General features: G+C 36.2%; 1 protein-coding gene across 3 annotated transcripts in view; it reads right to left on the bottom strand.

The window, feature by feature from the left end:
- Nucleotides 1-18,635, bottom strand: part of RMDN1 (regulator of microtubule dynamics 1) — a 29,901-nt gene extending 11,266 nt beyond the window's left edge. Inside the window, exons 1-6 of one of the 3 annotated variants that reach the window (XM_049854448.1) lie at nt 18,356-18,635; nt 11,519-11,558; nt 7,986-8,073; nt 5,955-6,114; nt 3,351-3,440; nt 892-947 (exon numbers count right to left, since the gene is read on the bottom strand). In XM_049854448.1, the coding sequence (XP_049710405.1) occupies nt 892-947; nt 3,351-3,440; nt 5,955-6,114; nt 7,986-8,073; nt 11,519-11,558; nt 18,356-18,484 (563 nt within the window). In that variant the 5' untranslated portion in view covers nt 18,485-18,635. Of the gene's footprint in view, nt 1-891; nt 948-3,350; nt 3,441-5,954; nt 6,115-7,985; nt 8,074-11,518; nt 11,637-18,355 lie in introns of all 3 variants that reach the window. The other 2 variants (XM_049854446.1, XM_049854447.1) reach the window with 2 other exon arrangements.
- Between the last annotated feature and the right edge of the window lie 575 nt (nt 18,636-19,210).

The raw sequence follows: 19,210 nt of genomic DNA, 5'->3' as shown, positions 1-19,210 counted from the left end.
TATGCATAAAAACAGCAACCAACGCTCTAAGTCTACATTTTTAAAAGGGTGAGGAAAATGATTAACATCCTTTCTGCAATAAGTAGGAAAAAACTTCTGGATCTCTGATCAGGGTCTGAACTCTTTTGCAGCAGAGATTCTATCATTCATATGTCTTATCACTGGCATCTAACTTTATGACTGTCCTTCAGTTATCATTAGTCCCAGTAAGTGTTAATTTGATATGTCCTTTATCCTCCGGGGTATTTGCCTGTCTTTTAAAAGAGTTTGATACAAGACTGTTTACACTGTTACCCCTTTTAGATGACAGTATTTAGCTCTGCAGTCTACACCAAACAAAACAGTGGCCAACCTGTCTCAAGAAAGACTCTTAAGCCAGCAAGCATTTAATAAACTGATGCATCCTCATTACCAGCAAAATAATGATCTACATTTGATTCAAGGTCATACAAAAATGGAAAGATACAGAAATTATACTGTTCCTTAGAATCTAGTCAGGCTACACTGACACACTTCGAAGATGTAAAGACCCTCTTAGGACCTCCTATTGTATTTACTATATTCAGATTAATCCAATTTCATTTAGCCCGGTAAATAAGAATAGTCTTTCCCAACAAAGAGAATTTAAAGGTATCAGAAAAAGTTACATGCTTTTGAAGTCTAAGTATGTGTTTCTAAATGATCTGAATAACAACATTTAACACGATCACAATCAAATTTAGTATTTTCTAATACACGCACAGGTGCTAATTAATAATGGATTTAACACTCCAGACTGTGCCAAATAAAAATTTTAAATATTTTACATCTTGCTTTTTTATATTTATACATACTACAAAATAAGATCATACTATGTATCACCATAATATTTATTTAAAGAAATTTTCTTACCAAATACCCATAAGGTGAATTGAAGTAGCATCTTTAGGATTCAGTTCAATTGCTTTCTAACAAGAAATGAGAAAATCGATCATACTTGCTTTCTAAACACCAATAAGTGTTTTACTATGTTTGCTGAAGAAGCCATGATTAAAAAAAAAAAACAAAAAACCTTCCATGTCAATTCTTCTATCATAATTAACAACAACTTTCTCCCTCCTAATTCTTAGATTACATTCATTTCACTCACTATACTATTAGTGACTTGTACCAAGATTACTATCCTATAAGGTTAAGAAACTGACTGTAGTTTATCAAAATAAGAAAAAACATGAAATATATATATGTACCTAACTTTGAAAACAATAATAATTTATAGATCTCAATGTTTCTTTCTTCTAGGTTAAAAGAAAAACAAACAGTCCCTTTTTGGCAAGTCCTATATGAATATCTGAATGAAATGCATTCTGTCCTAAAAAAGAAACAATAAGTACATAATAATTTGAGAAAGTCTCTGTATGCAAAATTTTGTTCAACTTTCCCATCTGTGCTTACCAAAGGAAAAATAAATACTATTTAAACTTATTTACAGAATATATTAATTCACAGAGCAATTATGTAGAATATAAAATACGTGGATAAAATCTCCCTCATTTCTATTTACTTTGTGTAAGTCCTACTTGAAAGTCCTTTGTGAATTAGTATGAAGCATAAACTACAGAATTAAATTTAAAGACTTTATTGTTTAAGCTTTAAAGACTTTAAAGAAAATATTCTCCCATTATCCATTATTTTGTTGAAAAGCACTAAGGACTTCTCACCAATTAATGTCAATCCCATTAAAATTAAAACTTTTTAAAAAATTAGAACTTCCTAGTGTATGTTTTTCTGCAAACCCATATTTTCATTTTCGTAACGTAATTTGTAACGTGAGGTACAGATTTTCAAATATTTAAAATGGTTAAGTGCACGAGCTTTAAAGTCTGACTGCCAGGGTTCAAATCACAGTTCAACGACATCTACCTTGCTGACCTTGGCATGTTCTACGTTCTCATTATACCTGAGCTTTTTCTTTTGTAGAATAAAGAAAATAATATACCTGCTTCATAGGGTTGTGGTAAAAATTAACTGAGTAACAGGAAGTGCTTAAGCATAGTACCACCTGGCACATATCTTCTGTCACGAACATCATTATTATTTTCATTTTTAGTAAGTACCAGTTACTCAATTTATTACTTGCCCTGGTGGTGCAATGGTTAAGCACTTGGGTTGGTTCAAACTCACCAGCCACTCTCCGGGAGAAAAATGTGGCAATCTGCTTCCATAAAGATTACAGCCTAGGAAACCCTATGGGGCAGTTCTACTCTGTCCTATAGGGTTGGTATGAGTTGGAATCAACTTGACAGCACACAACGACAACTTGACTGATGTTAGTAGTAGCAGTAGAGGGAACAGCTAGCATAAGGATAACCAACTATGACTTGGCAGAGATCTTGTTTTAATGATACGGGTAAGAACCAGAACGAACCTAAATTTCATTTTGCCTTATATACAGTGATATGACTTACAGCAAAATATATTTTAAAGTACTGAAATATAATGTATACTATGAGCAACCTTTCCCAACTGGTGTTCCACTAGAAAAAAAAATGATATGAATAACTGTTTTCTCAATTCTCCCAAGAACGGTAGAGTTAGTACCGTTCTAGACACATGGGACAGAAGCTAATTTATCATATATAACAGATGCCTAGAGGTGGCATAGCAGTTAAGAGGTATGGCTGCTAACCAAAAGGACGGCAGTTCAGATCCACCAGGCACTCCTTGGAAACCCTATGGTTATAAGTTGGAATTGACTCGACGGCAATGGGTTTGTTTTTTTGGTATGGATTCCTTAGAATAGGTTGAGAGGAGTTGCTCTGAGGTAAACCCTTTTCTTTTGTAATCCTTCCTGCCACTAGTTTAACTGTCTTTCAAAAACAATTCAAAGATAATAATTCCTTATGACTTTAGAGGTAATAATGGAATTAGAAAATGAAACAGTATAAATTGATTTGTTTAGGCCAATGCGATATTACCAAGTGTGGCAAGCTTGATAAAAGCTTGTAAAATGGAGCTCTTCTTTGGAACACTCAACTCTTGGAAGCCAGCTATCATGCTGTAAAGAAGCTTGGGCTTGACTATTAAATGGTGAGAAGTGAAAAGGAGCCCCTGTAGAGACTATCTCGGACACTCCAGTCCCAGCTGAGGGCCCAGCTGACTGCAGCCATCTAAACGACTTCAGCTACACCAAGCAGAGCAGAAACAGCGCTGCACTCAGTTAACATACAGAATTGTGAGAAACAAGCTGTCACTGCTATAAGCCACTAAATTTAAGTGGTTTATTATACAGCAATAGAAAACTTTATCAGAAATCTATTAAGAAAAATACTGACTTTTTATATTCATGAACTTTAATAATTTATCAGTACCTCAAAATGTTCCTTGATAATGTAGGCATTTGCAATTTTAACCTTGAAGCCTTCGTAATCTCCAACATCACTAATACAGATTGCATACCACTAAAAATAGGAGGAAAATTGTTAAGACTACTCTTAATAATATCCCATGCAATATGAGGTAGAACTGTACAATTATTTATTCCTCAACAGTCATTCCCATTTAGTAAAAAGTTATTAAGCATAAAGACTGTATTAAACGTACTAGAATATACAAAGAAAAGTGAACATGGCCCTCCAGCAACCTACATTCTAGTTACAAGGTCAGGACACATTTATGAATAAATACAATACATGATGGCAAGTAGTGACTTCTCTAAGAATTGCTTCTTTTTTACCAACAAAACATGGTATATTGAACACAAAGATAATGAATTATGTTTATAATTTGATTACAAATTTATAAAAATTTATAACTGAACAATTTTTTGTCTTCTCATCCTCTGGGAGACGAGAGCTGTCTCTCCTCACACAACTGCACTGTAATAGTAGGAACTGTCACATTTGTCAATTGTGACCACGTCCCCATAGCCACAGTTGGACAAAGACCCAAACTGAGACAATCGGAGTTTCTTCCCCCAGAGCTGAACCTAAGATATTTGAGCTTCAGGCTATCTGGTCTTTTGAACATGCATAAGCCCACCTGCTGCAGTTAGTCACAGCGTTTACACTGAGAAAAAAAAGTCTGTAGTAAAAAAAGATTTGCAGACAACAGTGGAGAAGAGAGACAATGAAGCCTCAGAGTGATCAAACCAGTTTTTTCCTGAGGCCCAAATATACCCCGCCTTTGGGCTCTATGACATGTAATAATTTCTTATAATAACCTTTCCCCACTTTTTCGTGTGAAGGTCCCTGGGGAGGTTTGCACTAGACTATTAACCTAAAGGTTGGTGGTTCCAACCCACTCAGCAGGATCATAGAAGAAAGGCCTGGTGATCTGCTTCTGTAAAGATTACGGCAAGAAAGCCCTGTGGAGCAGTTCTACACTGGAACACGGGGGGTCACCATGAGTCGAAATCAACCTGATGGCGAAGTTTTTTTTGTCTGAGCTAATTTCTGTGGGATCCGAATAATTATAACCAAAAGAATTCTAACACAACCTCTGTTCAAATCTACTCTCCATCAAAATCTTTTGTATCTTGATGTTTTATCAAAAATAAAAAAGTATAATTTAAACATACACACATCTTTATATACTATACTCATTTAATCTCCACTGACAGTAACCAAGTAGCCCAAATCCAGAAAACTAGAGGGATCATAGAAAAAAAAAAAAAAAAAAAGACTAGAGGGATCATACAGGGTTTCAAAATGGTGTATTTTATGATATATGAAGCACATCTCGATTTAAAAAAAAGCTATAAAATGAAAATTAAATAAAAATAAAAGACATAACTATCACAAGACATCACGTCAAATATAAAGCTACAAATAAGTTAAAAGTAAAAGGAGAGAAAAAGATATACAAGTTAAAAGTAAAAGGAGAGAAAAAGATATACCAGCTAACATTAAAAGAAACTAGAATGGTTACATTAATATCAGACGAAGTAGGTTGTAAACCCAAGATTATTTCAAAAGATAAAGAGGATCATTTTATAATGAAAAAGAGGTCAATTCACCAAGGGGATACAACAATTCTAAATGTTTATTATAGCCCTAATAACTGCATTTCAAAATACACAAGCAAAAACTAATAAAACTGCAAATAATAATACACAAATCTACAATTATAGTTGGAGATTTCAACACCCGTCTCTCAATAATTTATAAAACAAGCAGACAGATAAAGACGGCTTGAACAACTTAACCTAACTGATATCTATAAGCTACAACAGTAGCTGAATATACATTATTCTGAAGTACACACAGAACATTTACAAAGATAACCATATTCGGGGACATGAAATAAGTCTTGATAAATGTCAAAGTTTTATCTTTAATGTAAACAAGTAGTTTTACTTATTTTTAGTCGGGGGCAGAGAGGGTGCTACCAAACCTCTAAAGCTAGCATTTTAGAAATGTGTGGGAATGGACTTTGAGTATCACAACAACTTGCGGGACAGTCCGACATGATAAAGAAGGGTCCTAATCCAAAATGCCAGTGGCCTCCCCTATACTCCTATACTGCCCATTGAAACACACTGTTCTAAACCAATTAGGAAATCCAGAAACTAGCTGAGTAACATGTGAAGAACTATACTGGGTCTCAGCTGTCCAGCTGCTATATTCTTACTTCCACATAAAGCAGAAATATGAGAAAATATTTGCCAAGTGCTTGTACTACTAGAAATAAAGATATAGGTAATTCATGATACTAATACTTTTGCTTAAAAACAATCGTTCACAAAAGTAACTTATCGACATAATAATAAAGTTAGAATATTCAACAATTAAAAAAAAAGAAACACCACCACCTACTTCTTTTTGAAAAAATGCTACAAAAATAAATCTTTTCCCTACTTCTTTAAAATAGAGCATTCTTCTTTCCTATATCAGCTAGGGATAACAGAATAGGTAAGTATGAACCAATGTACCTCTCAGTACATGGCAGCAGCTTAGTTATTTTAAGCACTTTACCTTATGAGCGGCAAAACTCGATTCATTTTTTTCAAGTGCCCTTTTTGCATATTCTAGGGCTTCATACACCAATCGTTTTTTCTCCTCTTCTGAGGTTCTGCTAAGCTGGGCTATATCACGTGATGCCCGTGCCAAACGCCATAGTAACTCTGCATCTTCACTAATTTGAAATAAAATATAAAACAACCATTTAGTTGGCATTTTTAACTTGTTAAAGGTCACATCATTAACCACTACATTATGGTTTCAAAGATGAGTGAGGATATAGCAAGCAACATGGTTATCAAAAAGCTATTATTAATGTTAAATTTACTTTCATATAAAAACTTTTTTGCTGAAACTTCCTATAAAATATTTAATATTATTCATAAATATTAGCTATAGTATCTAAATACTGATTTTCTTAGAAACTGTCTTTGTATTTGAATTCTCTAACATATGAAACTGGGGCCTGACCTCACTGGAACTGTGCTTCATGCAACTCACTAAGTGGTTACTATAAAATACATAAATTTACAGACAGGGTCATGCCCTAAAAAAATAAAACTGGTGTATCTCTACCCCCTAATACAGTGCCTGGCACAGAGTAGGCATATAATACGATAAATACTTGTTAGTGAATGAACAATTGAATATAATCTCAAAATAAATTCTGTTTGAATGTATCATCCACGCCATGATGAATGGCTTCTTATTCACGTAAGGACACTGGATTCCTTGAGTAACCGCCATTTAAATATAAACATATAAAATAATAAATAATAGTAACCACAATTAAGAATCTGAAATATTTTTAAAAACTAACCTTGAATTCCTTTTTATTAAATGTTTGCCTTTAAGCCTACTGTATATATTTTGGTTTTTTTTTTTTTAACAAAAAATAGTATGCAATACAATTTGGAAAGTTTTTAAATATTTTACACAAAGAAAAGGTAATTACTGTACATGTATAATTCAATGAATATGGAATAACTACCTTACTGCTTACTTTTCAAATTATTACTGAAAAGACTATAAAATGTCTAATCAGTCACCTGAAGTTACTGATATGAGAATGGAGAAGGAAAAAGAGATAGAAAGGTATTTAAAAAACCCATTGCCGTTGAGTCATTTCCGACTCACAGCGACCCTATAGGACAGAGTAGAACTGTCCCAGAGAGTTTCCAAGGAGTGCCTGGTGGATTTAACTGCTGACGTTTTGGTTAGCAGCTGTGGCACTTAACCACTACACCACCAGGGTTTCTGAAAATTATTTAGAAAGTAAAATTAATGGCTCTTGGTAAGAAAACTCTTTTTGGGAATCTAAGAAAGGTAGCTGAAAATGACTCAATGTTTCTAGTTTCAGAAAAGCGGTAGATGAGAAATCTGGAAATATCATTCAGCTTTATTTGACCAAGTCTCCACATCCCCACCATCTCAAAAAATGAATAAACACTGATTCTGGACTAAAAATGTACTCTAATACTAAAAACAGAAAAAGGAGGGTTTTTTTATTTTTCTGAAAAGACTGCTCCTGAAGTGATACACAGATAACATTTGACAAGGGCATATGATCATCCTAATTCTTAATAAATCACTTAATCCTTATTCCAATAAGCACTGACTTTAACCAAAAAGGAATGAGAAGTATACAAAACAGATAAACCTACAGTCAATGATCACCTTACATGACGCAAACCAAACTGGTAAAACAGAAAAAAAATCTCAACATTCCACTAGAACAAGTAAAATAACAAAGTCTTCTAAACAAATGTGATAAATATAGCACTTCTAAGTCTAATGTAAGAAATATTATACCATAAATAAAACTTTAGGAAATATTATCTTAAGTAAAAAGTGTAATAATTTATTTTTTTTTTAAGTCTAATGTAAGAAATATTATACCATAAATAAAACTTTAGGAAATATTATCTTAAGTAAAAACTGTAATTCTTTATTATGTAAATTTCGAGCACCAAGGATCATTGCAATTGTTACATAACATAAAATTTTGAGCAAAGTGCAAACCCAGGCCTATCATATGTCACCTACCTTTCCTTATACGAGGTTAGCAATTGATAAAGCTTTTCAGTATCTCCACTTTCATATAGGTAATCTGCTTGTTCAAGGATTTCTTCAACTTTGAAGTATATTATTTTAAAAAAAAAAAGACACAATAAAGTAGTTCTTCCCAAGCCAAATGGCACCAACTCTAAGAAACGTAAACACTTTTCTGTATAAGCAAAAGGAGCCCTGGTGGCACAGCAGTCAAGCACTTGGCAGCTAACAGGAAAGTTGGTGGTTCAAACTCACCAGCCGCTCCACAGGAGAAAGATGCTGTAATCTGCATCCATGAAGGTTTAGAGCCCTGGAAACTCCATGGGGCAGTTCTACTCTGTCCTATACAATCACTGTGAATCAGAATCAACTTGACAGCAATGGGTACACAAGCAAAAAAATCAGATCTAGAAATCACCTATAGTGAAAGATCAAAAATTCTAAAGAACCTAGACAGAACTGTAGTAGAAATAAATATGAGGTTATCTGAATCAATGATTTACTGAAATAATGGAAAATAAAAAATTAGAAAATGTATTAAATATGACTAAACATGATACATTTAAAAAAAATTTTAAAACATAAATTTCCCATGAGAGTTTATGGTACAAACACCCTTCACATAAAATCTCTGTTGTTGTTGTTAAGTACCATCCTTTGTAAAAATGATGATGTAACTTATCCACTTGCAGTACTGGAAATTATTAATTTGCATAAAATGAACCACACTGTTTTACCAGGTTCTCTTTATGACCTAGCTTATATAGACACTTCTTTGGAAAAGAGTAAAACGTGTCATCAAGAACTTAGTTAACTATACAGAGAGTCTGAAACTTACCTCATTGGTACTACTCTTCAACCAACTTGCTAACTAGTTTAGGCATTATCATGAAATAAGCTTTACAGACAATGTAATACCCTGCAAAAACTACTTCCTTAAAAAATATTAAGTTTGAAGATCCAACCAAAGCCACTGCCATCGAGTTGATTCCGACTCACAGCAAAACCCTATAGGGTTTCCAAGGCTGTAAATGTTTATGGAAGCAGATTGCCATATCTTTCTCCCATGGAGCAGCTAGTGCACTCAAACCACTAACCTTCTGCTTAGCAACCAAGCACTTTAACCACTGCATAACCAGGGCTCCTTAAGGTGGAAGATCAGGGTATTACAATTATTACTGAGGAACATACACATTTAATTTTGTCTTCTATAAGGGTACTGACTACTTAGTCCTACTTATAAGCAACATTCCAATAATGTGTCAGTTAAGTTCACTATTTATCTTAGCATATTTTAATTAATCATTGAGTATTTAAGGTCAAACAATTTTAAAAATTAAAAAAAAAATTAAAATCTAGACCAGCAGAAAAACACATGAAATTTATTACACAACCACGTAAGTGAAGTATTTTATTAATTTAATGTTATGATGTTAAGTATACTAAAAAAAAAAAAAAAGTATACTTAGGAAAAATCACGTGACAACTGTAAAGAAACCCTAAAATTATGTAAAGATTTTTTCTATCATCCTACTTCAATCTGGTTAGATGCTATGGAGTTTAATAATATTCACACAGCTGGTTAATTTTCTAAAGTTTGTTTCCATACTATTCTATTTTATAATTTCATCAGCAGCTGATTCTCAAAGTTTAGGTTTTAATAACTCAAAGATTATTAAAAAGAAAAAGCAGTGTCTCAGCATTCTTGGTCAATATTTGCAGTAGAAAGAAAAACGGCTCCCAAAGATGTCTACATCTTAACCCCTGGAACCTGTGAATACGTTCAGTCACATGGCAAAAGGGAATTAAGGTTGCTAATCATCTAACTTTAGAATAGGGAGATTATCTTGGATTATCCAGGTGGGCCCAATGCAATCACAAGGGTCTTTAAAGGTGGAAGAGGCAGAAGAGAATCAGAGAAGATGTGACCACAGAAACAAGATGAAAGTGCTGTGATCGCTGGCTTTGAAGACGGAACAAGGGGCTGTTAACCAAGGAATGGGGGAAGCCTGTGAAAGTTGGAAAACGCAAGGAACAAATTCTTCCCTAGAGCCTCCAAAAAGAACACAAGCCTTGTTAACAGCTTGATTTTAGCCCAGTGATAACTATTTTAGACTTCTGAAAAACTTCCTAACAAGTGCTTAAATGACTGCTGTCAAGTGGGTTTTTGGCACCACCATGTGGTAAACATAAATATTACCATCTAAAAAATTAGTCCCACAATTCCATCCAACTGAAATGTCAAAAATATTTAAATCCTTAACCTTTACTCATTTCCATACAAGTGCCGCTTCTAAATATGATTTAATCCTAGTAAATGAAGGGTAAAAAAAACTTTTTAACTACCTTCTATGAGTATGAAGTAGATCTAAAAAAAATTAAACAGAAGTTCCAATGAGTGAAATTATTATTTGAAAATCAATCCCTAAAAATTATGAAAAATAAGGATCACAGCTTAGAAAATGGGAGAGATACATGACAAAGTAAAACTTGCCAAGGACCAATAAAAATATATTTTTATAAAAACATGTAAGTCATTTTTCAAATTAAAAAAAAGCCTGGCTTCTATAGTCTATCAATTATTAATGATTTTCTCAAGGGCTATGGCCTATAGTCTCACAGATTATATGAACCTACCAGATTTTTTGTTTTAAGGAAATAAAGCTAAGGAAAACCAAGGCAGGCTAAACAAATACCCACATTCTTTTCTTCGCATTAACTTTTTACATGCTCAAAAGAAACAGTAAAATATAAAAATAATTCTAAAATATAAATCCATTTTCATTAAAATCTGTAATAAAAGCAATAAGCTTAGTTTTCAGCATAAATTAAATGTTGGACACTAAAATGTTATTTTTAATTGAATGAACATATGGTAATTTTTTATGTCATTCAGACACTTCCGAAAAAATGGACTATGATCATTAAGCTAAAAGGAATTTTGACTTTGCCTTTCAAAATGTCCTATTTTGTTGGCTAGGGAAGCAATACATCTCTGCACTCATTTCCGTAGTGGTGTTAAGACACTCTAAGTGTGATAGATGCAAAGAGAAATAAAGATACACGGGTTCCAATCACTGCTTTGACACTTTGGTTTTTAAAAGTTTAAAATTACGTCAAGAAAAATCTAACATCTTGACATTAGGGAAACAAAAGAATCACTCTGTCACTATAAAGCAGGCGTCAGTAAACCTTTAGCACAAAGGTTCAGAGAGTAAATATTTTAGGCTTTGGAGTCCATATATGGTCTCTGTGACATGCTTTTCTCTTTTTTCCCTACAACCCTTCAAGTTTTTAAAAATATAAAAAATTTTCTTAGCTCAAGGGGTATACAAAAATATAAAGCATTTAGTAGATTATTTATCACTGAAGGAGCTTGAGTTTCTGGAAGAAATTATAGATAGATAGATAGAGACACAGATCTCAGACTGAGAAGCAGGGAATAGTCCAGCCTATAACAAAAATATATCCCCACCCTCTCCCCCCCAGAAAAAAAGGACAAAAGAAGTTGTTTAATTTAAGCTTACCTTTGGCTGTGGCATGAACCACAGCAGCCTGAGAAACGACCTGATAAATTTCAAAACCCAAGTAAGACAAAGCTGAGAATAAAAGACCTCTTTTGAAAGTTCCTGGGTTTCCTATCACCTGAGGAAACAATTATGGCCAGTTATCAAACCAAGAAAATTGAAGGGAATTGCTACCCCAAGAAAAAAAATTATATCAATTTTCACCCCACAAAGTAATCAATCTTAAGAGTACTGTAAGCACAAAAACTACTTCATCAAATTCTTTGGTAAAACTATTTCACAGAATCACTTTACAGAGAGAGCATAATATAATGCAATCTTGATAAGAAAATAGTCTAGATAAGCTACCCCAAGGGTGGTAGTGGCTAAAAGTCAGTCATGCCGACTAGAAGACCGGCATTTTATTTGGTGAGGCATGGATATTACACATTCTATGACATAAAATATGATACACCAATACACAATAAATATCAGTCTTAGGAATAGGCAAGATTAAAAATACCAAATACTATACAAAAAATGTAGATGCTTTTAAAGATATCTTCAAAAGTGATCCTCAAACCCTATAATTTTTAAATAAATGATGAATAAAATAAAAGGCATATCCAAACAGATTTAGAAATTAATTTTTAAAATTATGGCCAGATTCTTGAGACCAATGGTAAAAGAGAAATATATAGATACCATTGTAGCAATTCACCCCTTTCTTGACAATAGTTTTTCTTTCATGTAGCATCACTTTTTTCCTTTCAGTTGATTCATTCCCATCAGCATAAAAACAAGCTATCTTTGCAAGTTGTAAATCTCCCTTCTTAAAAACAACCTTCATCTTGACTTCACATCTCTCTTCAGTCCCATTTCTCAGCCCCCTTTTCAGCAAGTCTTCAAAAGAGGGTCAGTACTGTCTCCACTTCCACTCTACCCATTCTCTCTTGAACACACACAAATCCCCCTTTCATGCCTACAATTACAAGGATAGTATTCTGGTTAAGGTCACCAAGGATGTTCCTATTTCCTATGGTCAACCCTGAGTTCTCTTCTTACTTGACCTATTAGCAGCATGTGACAGTTTATCACTGTTTTTTTTTTTTATCATGGATGGTTATTAATTTTTGAAAACAACTTTATTAAAGTATAACTGACATACAATAAACTGCATACTTAAAGTCTACCATTTGTTAAATTTTGATATAAGTATATGACATATCCATCAACTCCAAAAGTTTACTCATACCCCTTTTTAAACCATCTACTCCCCTTACCCAACCTTGCCCTTGCAACCACTGATCTGTTTTGTGTTATTATCATGCATTCTTGAAACACTCTTCACTTGGCTTTAGACTATGACTCTCCTGAATTTCCTCCTACCTCAATGACTGCTCCTTCTCAGTCTCCTTTGCTGGCTCCTCATCTCTAATACCTCAGTGCCCAGGTGTGTCCAGGGCTTAGTCCCAGACTCTTCTCTATTTGCTTCACTCTGATGATCACATTTAGTTTCACGGCTTTAAATACCACCTATGTGCCAAAAGCACCCAAATGTAATCTCCAGCCTAGACATCTCCTCTAAACTTCAGAATCTTAGGTCAAACTGCCTACTCGACATCTATCTCTACATGAAGCCTAAGAGGTATCTCAAGTTTAATAGTCAAACCAGCTGTTCTTTTCCCAAAACTCACTTCTCTGGGATGATAAATGGCAACTCTATTCTTCTAGTTGTCAAAGTTACATATTAAAAAAAAAAAAAACAACTTGGGGTCATTCTCAACTCTGCTTCTTTCTCTCAAAACCCACATCTGATCCAAAATATATTCAACATCCAAACGGTCTTACCACCTTCACTGCTATCACCCTGGTTCTAGCCACCATCACCACTCATTTGGATTATGGCAATAGCCTCCTAACTGTCTTCTGTTTCTGCTCTTCCCCTCTCTGGTCTATTCTCAACACACTAGCTAAAAGAATCCCTTTCAGTCATGCTATATTACCTCACTTATCTGCTCAAAACCCTCTAATGGCTTCCCATGTTACTCAGAGTAAAACCATAAAATTACCTAAAAGGCCTTGTATCTCCACGGCCCTATAAGGCCCATCACGTCTCTGACCTCATTTCCTACCACTCTCCACTAACCACTCCACTAAAGTCTCTTTACCCTTATTAGAACTCACCAGAGATGTTCCTGCCTGGTGCACTGCACTCGATATTTCCTCCGTCTGTAATGTTCTTCCCTGATGTCTCCATCACTTGCTCCATCACCACCCTCAGGCCTTTGCTCAACTATTACTTTCACAATGAGGACTTCCCTAATATTTTATTTAAATTTGCAACTACTGTCCCTAGCACCCCCTGGCACTAACTGACATATTAAGTGTCTTATTGATTTATTTAATGTGTCTCCTAACTAGAATGTAATCTCCATTATGGTCAGCACCTAGAACAGTGTCTGGTGCATAAACACTCAATATTTGGACAGAGGTTGGAGATTTTATTGGCTTTGGTACTATTTATCTAAGATGACTCTACGCATTCGTTCCTCATCTATAAAACTGGGATATCGACTCTGCCTTCCTCAGACAGTTGATAAGAAATTCAAATAAAAACATATTTATAAGTGTTTTGTAAACTGTAGGCATTGCTTCCTGGCTGCTAGTGTTCAAAGAGTACTGAAATGTAAATAAATGGATCTCATCAACCCAAGACACCACTACTAACTGGTATTGGTGCCACTCTGATTCCCATTTCCCATCTACTAACAAACAGAATTCTGAGATGACATATTCTGTTCATACAGATAAACGTGATGAAGCATAATTAACAATGAGCAACATCTTCCCCATCTGTTTAATGTATATCCATTTCATTAAATAACTTCTCATTTATTTTATGAACTACACAACTTTATGCTTGAGTTCACATGTCTTCTGATAATTTATGCAGCATACTCACTGCCATCAAGTTGATTCCTACACATAGGATCCTACAGGCCAGAACAGAACTGCCCCATAGGTTTCCAAAGAGCGGCGGGTGAATTCAAACTACCGACCTTTTGGTTAGCAGCTGAAGTCTTAACCACTGCACCACCAGGGCTCCTTATGCAGCATAAAATATGATGACTGATTGACACACTCATACTATTGAAAGAAGCCTCATAATTTGTGTCAAGTACACTGGAAAAGTTTGATGATTTCATTACCGTTTTTAATCGAAATAAAGACTTCTTAATTATTACCAAAGTATATACCACTTTACATTAACAATTTAACGGATTAGTGTGACTGAAGTTAACCAAATATATCTATACAATGGAATACTACTGAGCAATAAAAAGGAATGAACTACTGATAAATGCAACAACATGCATGAATTTCAAACAATTATGCTACATTGCAAATGTTATATTTTACCACATTAAAATTTTTTTAATTTTATTTTTGTATTTTATGTGATGTGGGGGAAAATTATGTTGAGTGAAAGAAGCTAGATACAAAAGTATAGCTAGTGTATGATTCCATTTATATGTATCTCTAAAAAGACAAATCTACAGTGACAGGAGGCAAATAAGTGGTTGCTTGGGACTGGGGGTGGGGGCATGGGGAAGGATGGAGCACAAGGGAAATTTTGAAGTGGTGAAATTGTTCTATATCTTTATGGGTCGGGGGTATAAACATAGGGTTGCTATGAGTTAGAACTGACTTGATGACAATGGGTTTGGGGATAAAAATCTGTCAAAATTAATCAAAATACATATGTAAAATAGTGCATTTTATTTATGAAAGTTGTCTCTATACAGTTGATTTTAAAAAGTAATTTAAAAAGCTTTAATGAGCTCCTATTTAGCACCTAGCACCAAACTGGATAATGTTCTTAAGAGAAGGCGTGGTTAAACAGAATGGTTTATTTGCTTTCTTGAACAAAAATACTGAAGATACTTAACTGGATTCAAAATAAATCAAATCCAGTCATGGTAGACGGCCTCTAGAACAGCCTCCAATGATCCCTGCATTCTAATATTCATACCCCTGTGAAATCCCCTCCCCTTAAGTATAGGCTGGACTTACTACCTTCAAAGAAACAGAATATGGCGGAAGTGAAGGGATGTCACTTCCAAAGTTAGGTTATAAAAAGACTGTGACTTCCTTCTTTGGCACTCACTCTCTCATATGCTCTTTGATCACTCGCCCTGGAAGAAGTCAGCTCCTGTATCTCCAGGCAGTTCTGTGGAGAAGCCCTCTTGGTGACTGACAGGCATGCCAATAACCACTTGAGTAAGCTAGTAAGCAGATTCCCCTTCCACCTTCAGATGAGGTAGCTTGACTGCAACCTCATAATTCATCGCCGTTGGGTCAATTCCAACTCATAGCAAGCTCATGAGAGACTTTTAAATACAGGTATCCATGAAAACCCTGGTGGCATAGTGGTTAACTGCTACGACTCATAACCAAAAGGTCTGCAGTTCAAATCCACCAGGCACTCCTTGGAAACTATGGGGAGTTCTACTCTGTCCTATAGGGTCACTATGAGTCAGAATTGACTCGACAGCAATGGATTTGGTTTATGGAGCCTTACAGGCTAAGTGGTTAAGAGCTCATGCTGCTAACCAAAACATTGGCAGTCTGAATCCACCAGCTGCTCCTTGGAAACTCTATGGGGCAGTTCTACTCTATCCTACAGGTATATGGCACACAACAACAACAGTTATGCTGTGCCTGGATTCCTGACCCATGCAAACCATGAGATATTAAGTGTTTGTTGTTTTAAGCCACTAAGTTTTTGGATAATTTGTTACCTAGGAATCGATAACTAGTACAATAGTACTTGCCTTACTTTCAGCTAATTTCTATTCATTCTCCCTCACTAGTCTTCTGTCATACTTTGAGTTCCTCAAAAGTATCACCTTTTCCTATCTCAAACCCTATATCATTCTATTATCTTTACTGGAATATTCTTTTTTTCCATCTTCCCTTTATCTACATAACTCATAATCACCTTAGATATCATCTGATTGCCACACATTTCTCATCCCTCCCTTCAAGACAAGGTTAAGTATACCTGTGCTTCTCTTTTCCTAACATTTAGCACTAATTGTATCTGTTCAATTACTATCTTCCCTTCTAGTCCAGATATAAGATCAATGAGAAACGGTCTGTCTCTCTTGTTCACTACTGTACCTTCTGGCCAAAAAAAAAAAAAAAAACACAACCAAAACCCACTGCCACTGAATCGATTCGAACTCAGAGCGACCCTACAGGACAGAGGAGAACTGCCCCATAGGGTTCCCAAGGAGCGGCTGGTGGATTTGAAGTGCCAATCTTTCGGTTAGCAGCCAAACTCTTAACTACTGCATTACCAGGGCTCCTGATCCCTGAACCAGAGGCAGATAAAACTAAAAGATAGAAGCATGAAATTTGTTGGAGAATAAAGGTTCAGAGATGGGTGTTTTATAGATTACAAACAGAAAAATGAAATCTCTTCAGCAACTCAAAAATAGCCCCAAATCTTTGAATACTCCTGGATGATACCGCCAACTCAACTTATCAACATCATGCACCATGCTAAGTGAAAGATCTAGGAAAAAGGAAAGCAGAAATTATGAGGACTATTAAAACGCATGAATAGCTGAAAATTGATAATAATATATAGTTCTAATCCCCTGAAAATTCAATATACCTAGAGGCAGGAAAGAATTTTCATTACTGCGTTTTGACTTAGAGTATAATTTTAGTATCTCCTGACACAGATTTTTTCCCATCCTTTTCTGTCTTGCTTCCCTAGTTTTCAGTTTTCCCTAGCTGGACTTTGGAAATACTCTGCCTGTCATCAAATCTAATGTTTTTCTAGCTGTGTTACCTTGGGCACGTAATTTAACCTTACTTCAGTTTCCTCCTCTGAAAAATGGTTAAAATAACAGTACTTAATTCATACGGTAAATATTAAGATTAGAGATCATGCTTAACACAATGCCTGGCATATAATGAACCTTCACTGTTTTGTTATTATCATTTAAATTAAATTCACCCCGCTAAAATGGGATTTGAAACTCAGCAGTGTTCTAATCTGGAAACTGAGGCTAACCAGTTTCATATTTAGTACCCTTCCCATCTCTCCACCTGTATCATCTAGCAAAGTGAGCATGCCTTATTATCTATCCCCCGGCCCCAATCATAATTCTAAGTTCGAATATATAAAAGACCTAGTTCAAGTGAAATATATGATATACACCAATGCCCACCACCCCACGCATTCCCTTTTCAAAGACATAAAAAAATCAAGGCCCATAACCAGTCTAATAGTAAATGCCAGAACTGGACCACAGTTCAAGATCCTAACATTCTTCTTTAATATTCTGCAGAAAATACAAGTAGCTCATAAATGCTAAAAAAAAAAATCTAGCGCAAAATTTCTGCTTCAAAGATGTAGGTGAATTTTCAAAATCACACCATAAACTTTTCAGGCCGGCAGACTGACAGCCTCAAGGGATGTCAGCGCATTTGGCATCGCTGCAAGTGAAACTTTCATTTCACAGGGGTGAAGGTTTTTGTTTTTTAACACCTTAGGTTCTTCCTATTTTCACACAGGAAGGGCAATAAGCAGCTTCTCGCGGGAAATGTGTCCCACCCCTCCTGGGACCCAACTCTGGTTTCCACAGAGCAGCCAGGAGGCTGTCCGCCGTGGTCAGACGGCGCGCTCCGGGCACACCTGGCCCCGAGTTGCTTCCTCAATTCACCACATCTTCTAAGGTAGCCCGGGGTCGCCAGCCTGGAGAAGGGGGCCCCCTAAAACTCAGCAGCGGGGGGCGAGGGGCACGGGGGGAAGAGCGGGAGCCAGGACGACGGGGGTACCTCAAAGCCGGGGAGTCGCCCGAGGCCGCACCGACCGCGGCTGCCCGGAGCTCCCATCAGCAGCCGAGGCCCCGGGACGGTGCCACGTCCCAAATGGAGAAAGCGCCACAATCGGGCAACCAGCGCCATGACCCACACTCACGGGCCTGACCCTTCACCGCTCGGAGCAGGACCGGATGAAAGGCGCCCCAGCCCTTGGCTAAGGAACCGCGTCCTCACGCTTCCTGGCCGGGCCTCTTCCGCTCCACGGCTTCCGGCTCAGGGGTCAAAAAAAAAGAGAGGACAATACCCCGATTCTGCGAGACTCTGTGGACCTTCTGCGCCTGCGCCAGGTCGACTTAGCTTGTTAGATCCCGTTTGGCTGCTGTTTCTATTCCTATTCTCAGAGGCCCTTTCATGGGGAATTTTTCTAAGGAGGGAGACTGAAAAATTCTTTTATAAATATTTAAGCAGCTTATATGCATTGAGTTTGCCTAATGTTAATGCCTGTGTTGAGCGCCCTGTTTTGTGCCGTGGAGTGGATTCCGACTCAGGGACCCTATAGGACAGAGTAGAACTGCCCCATAGGGTTTCCTAGGTGGAAATCTTTACGGGAGCAGATCACCAGGTCTTTTCTCCCGTGGAACCACTGGTGGGTTGGAACTGCAGACCTTTTGGTTAACCCCCCAGCACTTTAACCATTGTGCAACCAGGGCTTCCTGAGCACCATATATACATGTAAAAACCTATTGACTTGTCCTTCTCTTTCTTTGAGGCCCCTGGTGAATGTGTGCCGATGTGTACATGTCAGTGTTTCTGACCCCCTTTGTCTGACTATCCTATCCATCCGTAAAGTACTGTCTGTTCTTACAGAGT

This window comes from Elephas maximus, chromosome 15 (assembly GCF_024166365.1).
Source record: "Elephas maximus indicus isolate mEleMax1 chromosome 15, mEleMax1 primary haplotype, whole genome shotgun sequence".
NCBI lineage: Eukaryota > Metazoa > Chordata > Mammalia > Proboscidea > Elephantidae > Elephas > Elephas maximus.
The sequence above is the reverse complement of the archived record's forward strand: the minus strand, read 5'-3'. Positions and strand labels throughout refer to the sequence as shown.